At 34.0% G+C, this 20,209-nt stretch overlaps 1 protein-coding gene across 12 annotated transcripts; it reads right to left on the reverse strand.

Annotated features, from left to right (window-relative positions):
* Positions 1-1,068: 1,068 nt before the first annotated feature.
* LOC124379753 (interferon-induced protein 44-like) lies at positions 1,069-20,168 on the reverse strand. 12 transcript variants are annotated; one of them, XM_046840343.1, is made up of 16 exons: positions 20,080-20,168; positions 19,162-19,233; positions 19,060-19,086; positions 18,522-18,788; positions 18,035-18,065; positions 17,466-17,658; positions 17,230-17,370; positions 16,829-17,000; positions 15,818-15,918; positions 14,433-15,731; positions 14,102-14,190; positions 12,416-13,780; positions 7,538-7,608; positions 7,232-7,402; positions 6,903-7,003; positions 6,059-6,823 (listed from the first exon to the last, which is right to left on the reverse strand). In XM_046840343.1, the coding sequence occupies exons 3-10, from the start codon at positions 19,082-19,084 to the stop codon at positions 15,570-15,572; spliced, it is 1,092 nt and encodes a 363-aa protein (XP_046696299.1). In that variant the 5' UTR covers positions 19,085-19,086; positions 19,162-19,233; positions 20,080-20,168; the 3' UTR covers positions 6,059-6,823; positions 6,903-7,003; positions 7,232-7,402; positions 7,538-7,608; positions 12,416-13,780; positions 14,102-14,190; positions 14,433-15,569. The 12 variants fall into 12 exon arrangements, with proteins under 12 accessions (XP_046696288.1, XP_046696270.1, XP_046696276.1 ...); XM_046840333.1 differs by lacking the exon at positions 19,162-19,233; XM_046840334.1 differs by having other exon boundaries at positions 19,162-20,168.
* Between the last annotated feature and the right edge of the window lie 41 nt (positions 20,169-20,209).

A 20,209-nucleotide genomic window follows, 5' to 3' on the forward strand; every position in this document is an offset into this window, starting at 1 on the left:
ACCACCTTCTAGAGGAATTGTGTAGAGTTTTAATAAACTCTATTTAACTCCATTGTGTTCATTAAGTAAACTGACTTCACTTTCCTCTAAAATGTGTAGGGGAAATTACTGAACTTTATATTTTATCAGTAAATATTCATTCAGTGATCATTGATGACTTTAATCTACACTATAGAGAGTAAAGTTTTGGAACACATGCCTTTTCCACCCACAGCATGTGGTTTTACCCAAATTATTAGCACAAAGTTGGAGGCACACAGCTGTTTATGATGTCGTTATGCTTAATATGGGTTTAAGTGAAAGATCTCCTGCTATAGAGCTCCAAACATATTTAACACCTTTGGGATGAATCTCCACAAACATGCTCTAAAATCTAGAGGAACATAATAATGTTTTTAATAGATTTTTTTGTATATTCTTTCTTTCTGTTAAAATAAACCGACTGTAAAAATTTAGACTGTTCATTTCTTTGTAAGGGGTAAATTAACAAAATCAGCAGCGGATCAAATTATTATTTCCCCCACTGTATATCCATATATGTATATATTTTTATAAATACATACCTTCCCCCGTAGCTGCTGTTGTGACTCATGTTCTTTATTACTTTTCACCATGTCTTGCGTTTTTTCCCCCATTGATATTATTTTGTATTTTTGCACTTTATTACTTTATTACAAAAAAAATGATCATTCAGGCTTTCAAAAGGGATTTATTTTTAATGCTTCTCATGAAAACAAAGAACCGTAATATAAAATTGAAACGTGATTTTGTGCCATCAGTTCTTTTAGCACCCAAACTTAAAAATACTGTCCTACATTAAAGGAAATGTAATATACTGTTAAATACTGAAACTACATTCTGCTACTCCAACAATTATTGAAAAAAAAAATGAGTCTATACTGTTTTTATAATAAGTACTATAACAGAAATATAAGATCATGTTATGTTCCATCAATCAGATTTAAGTATCATGGTTTTTTTTTTGTTGTTTTTTATTACAATGATAATATAATTAAATTAATCAGGCAGAATTTCCATGTTGCTTTAACTGTAAAAATTTTTTTAAACAAATTTATTGATTAATAGTTTGGCTGCTAATATTTGTTTAAATGTAATTTGTCATCATTCATGTTGGTCTTCGTAAAGTGGTGCCACAGTTGGTAAAGATTCAGTTCACAGGTCCACTAAATGCATTACTGCCTGCACATCTGGATACACAAATACACACAACAATGTTTATTTATATTTATTTATTTACTGTAATTATGTAATTTTTTTTTTGCTTTTAATATTCAATTCATTTGAATATATGTATAAACCTAATATATAATCTGTTATAGTGGCATGAATTTATCACATCAGTATATAAAAACAGCAAGCAATAAGATCATGTGCAGTCCAAGTTAATTATACCTGCAGACACAATAACAAGATGCTACACTAGAACATTGTCTTCAACAAGAGAACCAAACTTCACCTTCACAAAATATGAGAAATTATTTCCATTGTTTTAGATTGAGATTTGACACAAGTTAAAAAGTAAAAAGGTTAAATATTGTACATAATACTGGAAATGTGGCAGTGTAAAGCTTTGTGTCGCTGCTATAAATGTAAAGTATATTTGCATTAACAAACAAATGGCTCTTGATAATTATGCAAATTCACACTCTTGTTTGCACAGTCATTAACCCATCGTACAACGTTATTTAAAACTTCCATCATTGAGCAGCTGATATCCTCATTCACGTGTCTCCTCGTGATGTTCTTCACAGAAAAGATACAGTTCCTCATTTGTATTTGTAGCAAGAAACTTTGCTACTTATACCTTTCTCCCTGATCTTCTGCCTTTTGCAAATGTTGCACAAATTGTTTATTATATTTGTTTAACTAATTTATATATATATATATATATATATATATATATATATATATATATATATATATATATACATATATACATACAGTATACGGAATGATGCTATGAATTCATAACTTTAGTATATAAAAAAACAATGATAGCATGGAATAGGTTCGTGTGCAGACACAAATATAGGTGTTCTTTAACTTATAACATTTTTCTAATTCAGTCTGTTCCTGTGATGTTGCATGGATTTTAATAATATGTATCCATTAGATTTTCAAGTTGTGTGTCGCACTGCTTTTTATATTTTCTGTGATTTAAATGTTTTATTTTCTTTATACCTAGTTTGATTGCTGATGTGAATTTTGGGTGTTGGAACGTTTCTTCACGTAATCATTCGCCCAGGGGACAATATTTCTTAAGGCATCCAGCATCAGGCAGTTTATATCCGCGTTCACGTCGTTCTCCTGATGATAGTTCACTACAGGGAAGACGAGGTTCACTGGTACACCCAGTAGATTACTGCACTGAATTATCTGGATACACACAGAAAAACACACACATTATTTTGTTTCAAATTGTAGTTGGGAATCGTTGCAGTGATGCACATTACAGTCACCAAAATAACTCACTTTATCTCGGATCTTTTTGCTTTTGTAGATGTTTTGCAAATTCTCCTTTGTTATTTTACATTCACAGTCTGGTCTCGTCATGAAAACCACCTGAGGAATTCCTGTAGAACACACACAGATACACACACACATAAACACACACAGATACACACACACACACACACAAACACACACAGATACACACTTAGATACACACTCAGATAAAAACTGTAATTTCATTGTATATCTCATCAGTGTGAAAAATCAGTCTGATAAATTATTTAAATTGAGAAGTTTTTGTCAGGCAGGTTGCCAAATCTAGCACTTTCGTATAGCAAAGTGTGATGTCAATAAAAACAATTTAATCTGTTATTAATGTGCTTGAACACTATTTCCATGACAGAATAATGTCTTTTTGTTGAAAGACAAAAACAGATTTGGAGCCACAAAAAAAGTTGGTGTTAATGTTTGTATGAATAATAAATGACTCACCCATACTGCTCGCTGTTTCTCTGATAGTCTTCCATTTTTTTATATATTCAACGCTCGTCATTGAAATCCTGTCAGCTGCTATGACGTTCACCAGGCAGTGCATCTGATCACCCAGGCTGGGATTTCGATTGTAATAATGGTCACTTTCAGACAACGGAGCATTCGAGATGAACTGAAGAAAAGAGAAAGTAAAAGTTCTTGAGTTTGTGTGGTCATATACAGTAGCACAGATTTGGATGGTATCAGGAACACTGGTTACACTCGTAGAGTTTTACAGTGACGCTGTTCAAGAATCAACCTTTAAGAATGTTTTTTCTAACTTTCTGTGAACCAAACTATGGTAAAGAGGTTAAAACAGGTCTGCTCCGGCCATATAAGTCAATAAAATAGACTAGGACTTGTTCCAAATCCAAAAATTTGTAACGAACACTTTACCTTGTAGCCCTCTTTCATGTGACCTTTTAAAGCACTGATGATGTCTTGAGTGTTCACACCAGCTTTTGCTTCTGCTTCTGCACCCATTACATCATAAAAGACAAAAGGAAACGATCTTTCTTCATCTTCAAGTCTGTAAATTTCAAACTGGAAGATGTTGAGAAAAAACATTTAGTTTTAAAACATTTACTTTGATAAATGTACCACACACACACACACACACACACACACACACACACACACACACACACACACACATGGTATATTATGGACTCACAGAGAGAGTGTGACTCGTAGTAGATCCTGCAGCAGCCAGGCAGTTTACAAACGGACGTCGTTCAAAGATGCTTCTGATGGTGTTTATGGTGCTGGATTTTCCTGCTCCAACTAATCCATACAAGAGGAAGTGGAGCTCTTCAACTTCATTACAAATGTTAAATGTCTTGATATTATTCAACATTTCAGCTTGACTGAGAAAAGAAAATGTAAAATCTATCAGTTTGTTAGTTTATATATCAGTTATAACTATTACAGTAAAAACAGTGAATGTGTTAGAAGATAAAAATCAGGATTGAAGGATAATGATACCTCTGCCATCGCACTTCTCTCCATTTCTTCATTTCTGTATTGAATAAATACACATTATTAATACAATATTATTATTGTGTCTATATTATACTAAAGTTTAGTTCTGTTTTATTTCATGAGGTTTCCATTTGCAGTGTTGAATATTATAATATTTACATGATCAGTATTTATGTGTATGTTATAGTAAATCAGGTAATAATATAATGTTACTTACCGACTCTGATGAAAGCGGAACATGATGCAGATCCTGATGTGTTGCTCAGGGTTAAAGTGTATTTCCCTTCATCAGCCTCATCAGCATTTGAAATTTCCAAAGTAAATATTTTACCTATTTTGTACACTTTGTGTTTCCCCTCTACACATAACAATTTACTGTTGTCTTTTTCCCACGTTGCCGTTACATATTCTGTGTTTGCCTCACATCGAAGAATAACTGTTCCTCCACTTGTAACAATTTTATCAGCCAGAACTCTGACAAACTCTGTTGAATATATAATCAAAAAAACATGTTACAAAAAACACACTGATGGTAAATTTCCTAGTTTATATACATGTACATCGCGAGCAAATCTCTCAGTCCTGTTCTTCATCTGCCACATGTTGCATTTGCAAATTTCTTTTAAACTGCATGAAGTTAGAAAAAAACATATGTTCATGTATGATGATAAAATCATTCTCACAAAACGAGCAGTAGACCAGAACAAAAAGGGGAGATGAACACAGGGATTACAAGAAAATCAGGTGAAAACAATAGGAGCTGATGAGGAACTTCATTAACAAAACAGCGACATCTGGTGGAAAAAACAAGCAACATCAGAAAAGAAAAAACTCCTTTGCTGGAAGGACCCCAGATTCCGACACGCCTAATTTTAGAAAGTTTTCGTTAAAGTGTTTAGATGGACGTTTTCTTTTCTTGCAGTGTCTAAACAACGTTTCATGTGTGGGAAACGAGGCCGTATTTATGGACACGACACCTGGTTGATATTTTACCGTTTGTACCAACAGTAAACATGATAGAGATATAAATGTACATTGTTAATGTCCCAGTCAGCATTTCTGTAATATTGATCAGTTTGTGTTACATACCAGGTTTGGCTGGAGATCCTCCCATCTTTAAATCTATATAAAAAAAACACCATGTTGTAACTGTAATAAACACTGGCACAACAACAATGCAGTCAGTAAAGCCGTGTTTTCTGTCCTCATATATTTAGTAGAATTGAGCAGGTTGTGTTTTTGCACATGACATGTGATCTTTCTAAACAAAATAAACGACTTACATTGTGTTATTCCTGTAGTTTGTTTCTCGGTGTGTGCTGCTCGATATTTCTTCCGTCTGACGTCTTTATTTTTCGCTGCTTTCCGTTAAAGCGATTCAACTGTGAAATCGAAAGTGAAACTATTTAGTGCACGTGATTATAAAAGACTGTTTCTACTGAAGCGCATTGCATTCACACAGAGAAAAAAACATCATCATAAATCATAATGATGAGAATAAGTCGTAATTATAAGATCTTAAGTAGTAATTGAGATATTGTCATAATCTTGAGTTAGTAAGTCGTAATCGAGATATTTAGTAGTAATTATTAGATATTAAGTCATAATTACGAGTTAGTAAGTTGTAATTATGAGATCAGGATCTTAAAATTATGAGATAGTAAGTCGTAATTATGAGATCAGGATTTTTTTTTCTTTGTGAATACAATGCGCTTGCGTACGTTTTTGCCAGATTAAAAAAAAAAAAAAATTGCTTTTGCGATTCCAATTATTTTATTCTCACAATTTACGATTTTTTTTTCCTCATTCGGTCAGCATCAGTCCTCTGAAGTGCCGGAAATCTTTACATGTTAATAACTAAATATGCTACAGTCAATAGATCGATCTGTGAAACAGATAAAAATCATAAAGAATTATTTCCGGTGTGGTTTCACGATCTGCTCTTTGTGACCTGGTCATTGTAATGATCTCCTGACTGTAATGTTCACACGCTGCTCTGTAATATTAAAGCAGGAGAAGAAGTGATGCCACTTTCCTGAAGATTTGCAAGAAATAAAGTCGCAATTTGAAAATATTTATTTATTTATTTATTTATTTTGGAAACATGATCAGTTTAACTACCATAAAACTTTGAAACTTAAATGAAAGAAGTATAAAATATCTGAATCCCTTTTTTTCAGCTTCAGATCTACATGTTATCTAGAACCTGAAATAATTCAGTCTGTTCCCCTGATGTTCCACAATAAATCAATTCCTCAATCATGTACAATCTAAATTCATTTCATACAATAAAGTCAAATGTAATATAACTTTTAACGTTCATGACATTACATTTTCCTGAAACACTCAAATGAGCACTTTCCAAGTTTGCTTTGTAAAAATCAAGAGTTGTAGTCAAAGCACTTCTGTACGTCGCTCTGGACACGGGCTTCTGCTCAATTCCGCAAATGTAAACGACAGAATTTTGCACTTATACAGATATTCATGTTTAATATATATGTATCATTAAACTCCTTTATCTTTAATAATCATATTTACTCTTATCATTTGGGATTAAGGAGCTGATGGATTTCAGTAAGAAATTTCCAGTAGATTTTCAGATTGTGTGTCGCTCTGCTTCTCATATTTCTGTGAAATTTCTTTATTCATTTTATTCCTGATGTGAAGTTTGGTTGTCGGAACGTTTCTTCACGTAATCATTCGCCCAGTGGACAATAATCTTTAAGGCATCCAGCATCAGGCAGTTTATATCCGTGTTCATGTTGGTCTGCTCATGATAGTTCACGACTGGGAAGATGAGGTTCATGGGGATACCTGTGAGATTACTGCACTGAATCATCTGAATACACACACAAACACACACATGTTAGTGTCAGTATAAATACACACGTTATTTTGAGTTTTAGAAAATGACTCACTTTCTCTTTGATCTTTCTGCTTTTGTAGATGTTTTGCAAATTGTCCTTGATTAATGGACACCCACGATCTACATGTGTTATGAAAAGCACTTGAGGGATTCCTGTAGCACAGGCAGGTACAGATAAACACTGTTAACCACTCGCATTAAAGAGATCTGATGTCTTTAATCAATTTCTGAATTTCATGTGTTGTTAATTTGAAATCAGTAAAATGTCACTTTTGCCCACATCATTTCAGGCAACATACATTTTTAACTAGAAGAGTTCCTCTGAGAGCACATGCTGACAAGGATACACTTGTGTAACTATAAGAAGATGAACTGACTCACCCATACTGCTCGCTGTTTCTCTGATTGTCTTCCATTTTTTGTGAGATTCATTGTCCATCATTGAAATCCTGTCGGCTGCTATGACGTTCACCAGGCAGTGCATCTGATCACCAGACTGGGATTTTGCTTGTAACCACGGTCACTTTCAGACACTGGAGCATTAGAGATGAACTGAAGAAAAAGTTTGGATGATATTCCAGATACACTGGTTACACTGGTAGGGTTTTAGAGACACGTGTTTCCTACTGAGTTCCATACAGTGTGATTGAGTGATAAGAGCTGAACACAGTAATGTGAACACTTTACCTTGTAGCCCTCCTTAATGTGACCTTTTAAAGCACTGATGATGTCTTGAGTGTTCACACCAGCTTCTGCTTCTGCACCCATTACATCATAGAAGGCAAAAGGAAATGATTTCTTTTCATTTTCAAATCTGTATCTTTCAAACTGGATGTAGTGGAGAAAGAGAGATGTTTTCCAATAACTACTTTGCACCACACATACAACATACACTGAGTTTAAACACGTGATATGAAGTGTGTAAACTCACAGAGAGAGTCTGACTCGTAGTAGATCCTGCAGCAGCCAAGCAGTTGACATACAAACGTCCTTCAAAGATGCTTCTGATGGTGTTTATGGTGCTGGATTTTCCTGCTCCAACTAATCCATACAAGAGGAAGTTGAGCTGTTCGACTGGATTACAAACCTGAAATTTCTTGAGATTAGCAAACATTTCATCTTGTCTGAGGAAAGAAAATGTACAATTAATTGGGTTTTTGTATCAGTTTATAGAGTTTATTATCCATTCAATCATTTATTATTAACTAATGATATAAATCAGGAGTGAAGGATAATGAAACCTTTTCCACTGCACTTCTCTCCATTGTGGAATTACTGTAATGAATAAATGACATGATTTTAATACAATATTACTGTTATATATTAAACAATAATGATCTATTTACAGTCACTGTTTATTTAATCATTAGTGTTGGCTTTTATTGTTATTTCTAGTTCCTTTATATTTTTAATAGATCGTTACTTGCCGACTCGGACGATGGTGGAGCACGATTCAGAACCCAATTTGTTTTTCAGGTTCAGGGTGTATTTCCCTTCATCTTTCTCGTCAACTTTAAAAATTTCTAACACACACTTTGTATCCTCTTGTGTCACTTTGTGTTTGCCTTCTACACATAACAGTTTGCTGCCGTCTTTTTCCCATGTAGCGATTACCACTTTTGTGTTTGCCTCACAGTGAAGAGTTACTTTATTCCCACATTCAGTAGTATACATGTCCGACAGAACTGTGAGAAAGTCTGTTAGATAGACAGAGAAAAAAGAAAACACACTGAAGAGTCAGTTAGAACAGTAAGCCAATCTCACAGACCTCAACGAACAGGAAGTGTAATCTCATTTCTTCACATCCGCCCCATATTGTAGTTGCAAACTACTGCTTAAAGTCACAATAAAAGCTGCATATTTACCATTTCAGACTTCGCCTTTCTCTTTTTCTCTCTATTTTTACCCACTATTACACACATACATGTAAACACTGCCTAGTGCACTACTGTCACATTCAGCATTAGTGTAATATTAATGTAAATCACTTTGTGCTACATACCAGGTTTGGATGAAGATGATCCCATCTTTGACTCTACATTAAAGAAATACACACATGAGAATTTTTTATCAGTTACAGTCTTAGTGTTAAATAATATACTGTAACTGTGAAGAAGAGGCAGGAGATGCATCTGAACAGAAAAGCACTGTGTCGTAACTGTAATAAACGCTGGAATGCACTGTGGAGAAACTCGTTATCTCAGAGTGAATACAACCATGGAGTCAGCGAGTCTCTGTTTTCTGTCTTATTATTTATATTAATATTATAATAATTATATTAATATTAGTAGATCAAAGTAAATGTTTTTTATGCACGAGAGAGAGAGAGAGAGAGAGAAGTACGTTAGTTTTGCATATTAAATACTGTATGATTTTCTAAAGCAAGAAAAAGTACTTAGTTTGATTATTACCTGTGTTTTTCTCTCTATGATGTCCTCTATGTGCAGCTCAGAACAACTTCTTTCTAACTCTGCCTTCTTCTGGCTCTCTTGCTGCTTCCTGTGCAGAGTGATGGTTAGTTTTGTGAAAATGAAAGTAAAAAGTGGTTTTGTGTTTGTTATTGCTTGTTTCAAAGTTTCTTTTTTGCAACTGCTTCACTCTTCTGGAAGCTCCACTCATATCAAGTAATCATGCAATGCATAAAAACTATTGATACCTTATTATAAAATACATTCAGGAGACAAATAAGACTCTGTGAGATGATGATTTTGATCTTGTGATAACTGCAGCAGGAGGTTGCAGGTTTTAGGGCTGTCAGTTTGTCAGAGTTGGTTTGTGTGCATCATGTGGCAGTTCAGCAAACATGAAAACATTTCCAGACTTGTAAGAACATTTCATCCTATCAACAGGATCTGTGGCCAATCAAGAGACAGTGTGATAAAGGTCTGGATGTTTTCTTGCAGATCATTATTATGTTCTCCAGTGTAGTGTAATGCAGAATCTTACATGATAACCAGGTGAATGTTGGAGGAATTTGAAAGATAACAGAATATACAATTTATAATGAATGTACATAGTCGAGTTAGAGCGCGGCTCTCTAATATGTCTAGCGTAAAATTTCCTGCATTGATATTTTTCTACAGTAGAAGGCACGATTTTAGATATTTTAAAAGTCAAACTAAACAGCTGGATGGCCAGACTTCTGATTCATTACAAAAATATAGCAAAGATAAATAACAGTAAAATAAACACATTTTGGTTTAAATATTAAATGTAATCCGACCCATTCTGTGTGGTGTTTAGTTGTTTTAAACCGCATCATTTGTTACGTTAAAAAACATCTCTTTTTTTATTTGCCTTTCAAACATTTGATCTTGTTTCTATTTATTATACTAAATAACTCATGTTTTTGATTTGATTTTGGGAGAAAAAAATTGTTTTCAGAAAACATACATATATACTGTTTATATATTCAGATATAAAACCCTTGTGGGCAAATGAGTACAAATCTAAAAAAACAGAATTCAAAATTTAGTGGAACATCTTCCCAGAAGAGTGGAAGTTATTATAACAGTAATTGGGGATAAATGTCGAATGCGATGTTCAAAAAGTTCATAGCAGTTTTATGTTCTGCTGTCCATGAAATTGTGTGTATATGGTGTCTAAACACTGGTACATGGAATAATAAAGTTTATTGTGCCAGTTACTAGTTAATGTTCTAATAGTGAAAGTGGATGAAACTCAGCTGGGTGTGTGAGGTTTTCTGTTCGGAATTGTTATATTCAAAAGTTATTCTTATTGAATATCTCATGTGATATCAAATCAAAAAGGTAGCAGATGAAACGCAAATATTGTGATTTGAATTAGAATCTGCTGAAAAAATCCAAGAGTTCATCAATTAATTGAAGAATTATTTAATTCAGAAAGAATGTTGCAGAAACTAATATTTAATGTAATTTATTCCTGCACATCTGTTGTAACACCTGGAACAGGAACTGTGTTTTCTACTCCTTACTGTCATTTCTTGTCTATTTTCCTGATTTTACTGAAATCTAATTTCAAAAACAAATCAAACATGAGGATGCATTTTAAAGTTTTATTAAAACATGAAAATTAATGCATCTTTCATCTGTTCAAATTTAGATCAATATAATAATCATGAAACTTTAAAGCTTAAATGAAATAAGCATAAAATAACAAAATCCCTCTTTGCAGCTCCATATGAACATTAAACTATTATCTAGAACCGTCTTTTCCCCTGATGTTCCACAATTAATCAATTCTATAATATCTACAAATTAAATTCCTTTCATACACCAAAGAGGCAAAAATCAAATGTAATATAACTTTCAATGTCCAAGAAAGAATTTTGAATCTATATAAAAAACATGAATATGTAGATTTGAGTAATAAATATCCAGTAGATTTTCAGATTGTGTGTCGCTCTGCTTCTCATATTTTCTGTGAGATTTCTTTATTTATTTAATTGCTAATGTGAATTTTGGTTGTTGGAACGTTTCTTCACGTAGTCGTTTACCCAATGAGCAATATTTTTTAGGGCATCCAGCATCAGGCAGTTTATATCCGTGTTCATGTTGGTCTGCTCATGATAGTTCACGACTGGGAAGATGAGGTTCATGGGGATACCTGTGAGATTACTGCACTGAATCATCTGGATACACACACAAACACACACATGTTAGTGTCGGTATAAATACACACGTTATTTTGAGTTTTAGAAAATGACTCACTTTCTCTTTGATCTTTCTGCTTTTGTAGATGTTTTGCAAATTGTCCTTGATTAATGGACACCCACGATCTACATGTGTTATGAAAAGCACTTGAGGGATTCCTGTAGCACAGGCAGGTACAGATAAACACTGTTAACCACTCGCATCAAAAAGATCTGATGTCTTTATTCAATTTCTGAATTTCATGTGTTGTGAATTTAAAATCAGTAAAATATCAGCAAGGCTTTGTGATTTTATTTTGATTGTATATTTATTAACTAGAAGAATAATCCTGAGTTCCTCTGAGAGCACAAGCTGACAAGGATACACTTGTGTAACTATAAGAAGATGAACTGACTCACCCATACTGCTCGCTGTTTCTTTGATCGTCTTCCATTTATTGCGAGATTCATTGTCCATTATTGAAATCCTGTCTGCTGCTATGATGTTAACCAGGCAGTGCATCTGATCACTCAGACTGGGATTTCGATTGTAATAAAGGTCACTTTCAGACACTGGAGCATTAGAGATGAACTGAAAGAAAACGTTTGGATGATATTCCAGATACACTGGTTACACTGGTAGGGTTTTATGGAGACACTTGTTTCCTACTGACTTCCATACAGTGTGATTGAGTGATAAGAGCTGAACACAGTAATGTGAACACTTTACCTTGTAGCCCTCTTTCATGTGACCTTTTAAAGCGCTGATGATGTCTTGAGTGTTTACACCAGCTTTTGCTTCTGCACCCATTACATCATAGAAGGCAAAAGGAAACGACCCTTCATCATTTTTAAAGTTGTAACTTCCAAACTGGAAGTAGAAAAATAAATCTTGTTTTTCCAATAATGACTTGCTAAATGCACCACACATACAACATAGTGTGTAAACTCACAGAGAGAGTCTGACTCGTAGTAGATCCTGCAGCAGCCAAGCAGTTAACATACAGACGGCCTTCAAAGATGCTTCTGATGGTGTTTATGGTGCTGGATTTTCCTGCTCCAACTAATCCATACAAGAGGAAGTTGAGCTGTTCGACTGGATTACAAACTTTAAAAGTCTTCAGATTATTTAACATTTCATCTTGTCTGAGGAAAGAAAATGTACATTTGTATCAGTTTATAAAGTTTATCATCTATTCAATCATTTATTATTAACTAATGATATAAATCAGGAGTGAAGGATAATGAAACCTTTCCCATTTCACTTCTCTCCATTGTGGAATTACTGTAATGAATAAATGGCATTATTTTAATACAATATTACTGTTCTATATTATACAATATTATATTTTTCCAGAAGTACAATTGCAGTGTTAAATAATGTAATATTTACAGTCACTGCTTATTTGCATAATTAATGTTGGCTATTATCTGTATTTCTAGTTTATTTATATTTATTCAGGTAATAATATAATGTTACTTGCCGATTTTGACGAGAGTGGAACATGAGACAGAACTCGAGGATTTGCTGAGGTTTAGGGTGTATTTCCCTTCATCAGTCTCCTTCGCTTTAAAAATTTCCAAAATACATTTTGTACCTTCTTTTCTCACTCGGTGCTCACCCTCGACACACATGAATTTGCTGTCGTCTTTTTCCCATGTTGCCGTTATGTCTTTTGTGTTTGCCTCACATTGAAGTGTTACTTTTTCTCCACATTCAGTTGTATATATGTCGGACAGAACTGTGACAAATTCTGTTAGATAGACAGAGAAAAAAACACACGAATAGTGTGTGTGTGTGTGTGTGTATATATACTAGGGTTATTTAAAAAGAATGAACCGATTTCATTGCGCAATATTTTATTAAGGATAAGTAATACAAAACTTCGGCCAAGTCACAAGTATTATACTCTTAATCAACTTTTATGTAAATGACTGGTTATAAATAAATTTATTTATTCCATGACGATGTTCGAAAACTGAAGCAATGCGTCATGATATTGGTTCATTCTTTTTGAATAACCCTGTGTGTGTGTGTGTGTGTGTGTGTGTGTGTGTGTGTGTGTGTGTGTGTGTGTGTGTGTGTTTATGCCCATCTTACAAGAAACAAAAAGTTTAATCTCTTCACATGTTACATTTGCAAATAATTTAAAAATTCAGAATAAAACATACATATTTATCATTTCAGGCCTATTCTTTTATTTTCTTTCGTTTTTACCCAGTTCTACACTGCTCCAGCTGTCCTATTCAGAATTATTGTAATATTGAGTCAGTTGTGTTACATACCAGGTTTGATGAAAATAATCCCATGATTGTATCTATATTAAAGAAATATACACACATGAGAATCTCGTATCAGTCTCGTGCTAGTGTAAGATTATGTAACTGTGTAGGGAAGGAAGAAAAACACAGGGAAGCTGAACAGAAACGCACCGTGTTGTAACTGTAATAAACACTGGAATGCACAGGAGAATGTTAAGTTAAACAGCAACAATGCAGTCTGTGAGTCTCTGTTTTAATACTTATGTATTAATATTATATTAATATTAGTAGAAGTAAGTAAATGAAAAAAGAGAGAGAGAAAAGTTAGTTAGTTTTCCATATTACATGATGTTTCTAAACCAAGTAAAAGTACTTACTTTTATTATTACCGGTGTTTTTCTCTGTCTAATGTCCTCTATGTGCAGCTCAGTACTTCTAACTGCTCGTTCTTCTGACTCTTTTGCTCCTGCGGAGGGAGGGGAAGTTCTATGAATTTGAAAGTAAAAAGTGGTGGTGTGTTTATTAAAACTTGTTTCATAGCTCTCTAAAACTTGTTTTTATTTAACTCTTTAATGCATGCTGGCACATTTTGAAACTTGCTTGTACATGTTCAATTGAACAATGAAATGAATTAGTTATGGCCTGTGCAATCTTAATTAAAGACCTAGAGAAGTGGGGAAAAGGGCGGAGATTTTTACATGTACAGACCTGAACTGATGAAGTAATAGTTTATTCTCACTTGTTCATTTTGTCACTATTGCTTTCTGACTGTTTTGCTGGTCAGAAGTTGGAAAGGTAAACAGAAATTCAGTTATCTGTTTCATCTATTGACAGAAAACACAGTCAAACAAAGGTACATCTAAATGTAGTCACACAAGCTGAATGCTGAATTGTTGCTTTTCATCGGATTATGCTGAATGAAATCAATGCTACTGGATACTTTAATAGAAACAATATAAGTATGAAATTTTTTTTGTCAATGAATATATATAAAAAATATTTCCAATAATATATTTTATTAATTTCATCAATTCCCTCTAAGTTGCACTGCAACAAGGAGTCTGTTTATGTTCAATTATTCTAACCAATCAGATTTCAGCTGTCACATCACATGGTGCCAAGGTCAAAATCTGCCATGAGGGCTTCAAAAATGAAGGACGTTTTCTTTGTTCTAACACATTTAACATAAAATTGAAACATGATTTTTATTTATTTAGTTTATTTATTGGTAATGTGGACAACCACAGACATGTTCACTTTGTTAATATAGAAACTATGACACCCAGAGATAAAGTGCCTCAAACAGCAGCACAGCTGGAAAAATAATTTTTATGTCATTTTAATTATTTTATACATTTAGTCTATGCATTTAATGAGACTATAATATTTTACTGCATCAAGCATTTCTATCTCATTAACCACAAACGGTGATATTTTATTAAAGTTATAGAACATGGAAGGAAATGAAAAAAGTGTTAGCATGAAATAAGATCATGTTCAGTCCAAGTTGATTATACATGCAGACACAATAACAGGTGCTACACTAGAACATTGTCTTCAACAGTAGAACCAAACTTCAACTTCAACATCACAAAATATGTGAAATTATTTCCAATCTTTTAGATGATTGAGATTTGACAAGTTAAAATGTAGCTAGATTAATTATTGGATATAATACTAGAAATTTGGCTGTTTAAACTTTTTATTTTAACTTCTGAGATTTTGGGTTTGGTGTTTTGAAGCTATAAATTCAAAGTTTATTTGCATTAACAGTCAAATGGCTCTTGATAAAAAGAAGGTATTTATACTTCAAGGTAATTATAGAAATTCTCCTTAACTCTTGTTTTAACACATAGTCACATAGTCATTTGCCCATCGTACAACGTTATTCAAAGCATCCAGCATCAAGCAGTTGATGTCCTCGTTCACATCGGTCTCCTCGTGATAGTTCTTCACAGGAAATATACGGTTCACTGGAACACCCAGCTTATTACTGCACTCAGTCATCTGCATGAACCCAGAAAACATGAACAGGGTCAATCTTCTAGCTTTTATTTTATTTTGTACAGTTAAGAATTCTTGCTTTTACTTACTTTATCCCTGATCTTCTGGCTTTTGTAGACGTTACGCAAATTGTTCCTTGTCATGATGCACACACATTCTACTCTTGTCATCAGAACCACTTGAGGAACTCCTGTAATATAGAAAGCCGGCATTCAGAAGAAACTTCCGTCTGCTCCACCCTTCTGGAAGCTCCACTCATATTATGTAGTTACTGCAATGCATAAAAACTCTTGACCCTTTATTATAAAAACATTCAGGAGACCAATAGGACTTTGTGAGCTTTTGATCTTGTGATAACTGCAGCAGGAGGTTGCAGGTTTTAGGGCTGTCAGTTGGTCAGAATCGTTTTATGTGGCAGTTCAGCAAACATGACAACATTCCAGACTTGTAAGAACATTTCATCCCATCAACAGGATCTGTGGCCAATCAAGAGACAGTGTGATAAAGGTCTGGATGTTTTCTTGAAGATCATTATTTTGTTCTGCAGTGTAGTGGAATGCAGAATCTTACATGATAATCAGGTGAATGTTGGAGGAATTTAAAAACAAAACAGAATATACAATTAATAATTGTAATTATAATGAACAGACTAGCTGTCTGTCAGCTGTGAAATCTGTGGGAAAACATCTACTAGGATCAAAAAGCTTCTGGGAAAGAATCCCTAAGATTAATGTACACAGTGGAGGAAGAGCGCAGCATAACATTATAATATGTTTAAGATAATTTCCCCTTTTTTGTATCATTAGAGTCAACAAAGCAAAAAAAGCCTAAATACTTCTCTATTGAAAGTCTAAACTGACAACAGCTGGATGTGCAGAATTCTGATTCATTACATAAATAAGATAAATAACAGCAAAAACAAATAGCAAAATAAACACATTTTGGTTTCATTTTTAAATGTCATCAGATTTAGCTGATTTGTTGTTGAATGAAATTTTCCATTAAAAAATAATTCTGAAGTCATTTTTCCAAGTGAGTGAATGATAGTTCATTATATTACTATATTAGCATAATTGTGTAAAGTGTGTAAAGTGACTCACTGATGGCTTGTGTTGCTTTACAGACCATCTTAAATTGGTCAAGAAAATCTTTTCCCATGAGTCCGATCTTGTCGGCTGGTATAATACACAGCAGACAGTGCATCCGATCACTTAAACTCGGATATTTGAGGTAATATATGCTGTCTTCAGATAACGGTGTTTTGGGCTCGCACTATAGAAAGAAGCAATGGGATAATATGGAATGTTTGGTTACAGTTGGTTGCTTTGTTACTAAGTCAGACATTTATATATGCATATGTATGTATGTAGATTTATGTAAATTCTGTACCTTTTTTTAGTGTTCATTTACATAAAGTAGTAATAAATATAAAATAAGAATCCTGGCTATATTTCTTCTACACGTATAAGTTCAGTTGTTAACAAAGTGTATTTTATCTTACCATGTAGCCGACTTTCATATGACCTTTTAAAGCTGCGATAATGTCATTAATGTGTACACCATCTTGGGCTTGCACACCCATCGTGTCATAGAAGATAAAAGGAAAAGATCCATGTTTCTCCGAAATCTCAAAACTGTCAAACTAAGGGGAAATAAACATCAGCATGGTTGGACCATGATTGGAATTTTTATGATCATCAGGAAATCATTGGCCGAAATGAAACAAACAGAGCTCACGCGTTTCGTGTGACTCGTCTCAGACAGTGCAGCAGCCAGACATTCCACCAGCTGACGTCCTTCAAAGATGGTTCTGATGGTGTTTATGGTGCTGGACTTTCCTCCTCCAACTGGTCCGTACAGCAGAAAGCGGAGTTTCGGGATTTTATGAAATATTTTAAATTCCTTTAGATTATTGAGCAGCTGCTTCTGACTGTAAAAACAATAATATGGTAAATCACTGGACATTTTTAGAGTTAAAAACATTTATGAAGAAATCCATCATATATTATGACATAATGATGCGTATAAACACTTGCTGGCCACTTTAATAAGAACACCTGTCCAATCAGCCAATCATCTGGTTTTACTGCTCTTTAATCTTTACCGGGGTGATTTGAGGGTGTGCCTAGTGGCTATAAATATAATACTTATTGACAACACGGATAACAGTGTAGAAGGAAATTCCTTTTTTGGAGCTATACCATGTACACTATGCTGTGCTGTACTTTACTGAACTATACTGTAATATAGTATATCGTTAATGTTAACAGGTACTGTTCAGTATGTGAAGAATTATTCTCACTTACTTTGAATTAAAGTTCCTCCATTCCTTGATCTCTGTAAAAAAAAAAAAAGCCTGGAGTACTGAAAATGGATTTCTGCATATTTATATAAATATACATTTATCCATGTAATATTTTAGCTTTATTTAAGCTTCGCAATAATTGTATATTGTAGAAAACCAGATAATGAGTTCTTAAACAGGAAGTGAGGCTGCTTGTCAGCAACAACTTTGCACACTGGCACAAAATTTGTTACACATCTTCAGGACTGTGAAAACGCTTAAATCTATCTGCCGTTACTGCTTTCATGCCGCTACATTTTGCCCAATCGGCTCTCCTGTGATTAGTGAGGCAACAGTTTGTAAATGTTGAGCTCGTCATGTCTGGGTGCTGCTTTCAGCTTTTATTATTATTATTACTTCTTATTATTATTATCTGTTTGTGTGGTATTTGTAATAATAATTAAAAAGACGATATAAAAGAAATAAATTATGGATGGAGTTTTACGTACCGACTCTGACATAGGAAGAGCAGGAAATCTCCCCCTTATGATTCTTCAGGTTGATGGTGTATTTCCCGCCATCAGCCTCCTGAGCATTGACAATTTCCAACGAAAATTTTGTTGCATTTTTCAAAATAATGTGTTTGTCTTTAACGCAACACAGTTTCATGTCATTCTTTGTCCACGTCACTATTACAGTTTCGCTGTTCGCTTTGCAGGAAAGAGTGATGGTGTCTCCACGTTTTACTTGCTTATCAGCCAGAACTGTGATAAATTCTGTTTGAAAGAAGTAGAAAATTTGAAATAGTAGAAATTATAAATATTCGAAATGAATACATTTGTTGTTCACATGTCATGTTTACACCAGACAAACTGCACAGAAGTAAAGTTCCCAAACTTAATCCTAACATTTACAGTGAAATTCGGTTCTTGACGACAATTTGTTATGCTGCATATTTTCCTGACCATCAGTGACACATACAGTCCAGACTGATCATCTGGTCATAAGGAGGATAAAAAGCTGCTATCAAAAACGTGTGGTACAAACCAGGTTTAGTGGAAGATGATCCCATTTCTGTAAAGGTTAAGAAAAATATTATTATTATTATTATTATTATTATTATTATTATTATTATTATTACATAGAAACCTGAACTTGAAAGTTGAAAAGCTGGCCCTGAAACTGCTGCTTCTGCTTAAATAATTTTTCCTGTATCTCCTCCTGGATGGAAGGAGGCAGAATCTTGCATCACTGGGACATGATGTGAAGAGTCAATCATTAACTAGTATCTATATGGATATTAACTGTGGTGAAGACGGAGGAGGTCGCGGGTTGTTTTCATTTTTAAGGTCTTGTGGATTTTACATGTTACCCATATACATTACTGAGCACAGTGAAATGAAAAAATAGTCCTCCAGGATCACGGTGCTGCATAAAACATCATTTAACAATAGATAAAGTTTGATTCTATAGCTTCAACTGACCTTCTGTACAATGCACCTGGATATCAGATGTGAAGACGAAAAACATTTACAGTGAAGCTCAATGTGGTCAGGACTGAAGAAAGGAGGAGTCTTTAGAATCGACATGGTTATTAAGCTTCATGCAGGAGTAATAAGCCAAAATCTCCTGTACATTATACTGATCTCCTGCACATTATACTGACTTCCTCCTGCATGCATTGTTTTCTGTCCACATACTTGTAACTGAAACTTAGGAGAATGTTCATGTTTTATCTTGTACACCACCCTGACCTGCTCTTCGCTGTTCTCCAACAACAGGAAACGACTCACTGCCGATTTCACAGCTTCTACTCTTTATCAGTTTTGATACTGAAATGATTTGCATATTCTCTAAGTTTTCTTAAACAGCAAAATTGTTGAATGCTTTTTTTATACTAGGTACAAATTATATATTATTTTATAAACCTCTAACAAATACTGCAGAAAATGGAGAGAGGAAGAAACTGTCAAACTGAAAAACATTCAAGTGTCTAATAACTGTATGAAATCTACATTTAAACTACAGTTAATAAACGTTCATCATCAAGACCCCGGATTCACTTACCTTCAGTCAGAAGTATTAATGTTTTCAGTACTGTGTTTTTTTTTCATTTGTCTTTTACTTTCAATTCCGTCCCATCGATGGTGAGGCTGTTTTTTTTTTTTTTTTGGCGGGGTGGGGGGTTATGCTGTGT

The sequence above is a fragment of the Silurus meridionalis genome, chromosome 3 (assembly GCF_014805685.1).
Source record: "Silurus meridionalis isolate SWU-2019-XX chromosome 3, ASM1480568v1, whole genome shotgun sequence".
Classification (NCBI taxonomy): Eukaryota; Metazoa; Chordata; class Actinopteri; order Siluriformes; family Siluridae; genus Silurus; species Silurus meridionalis.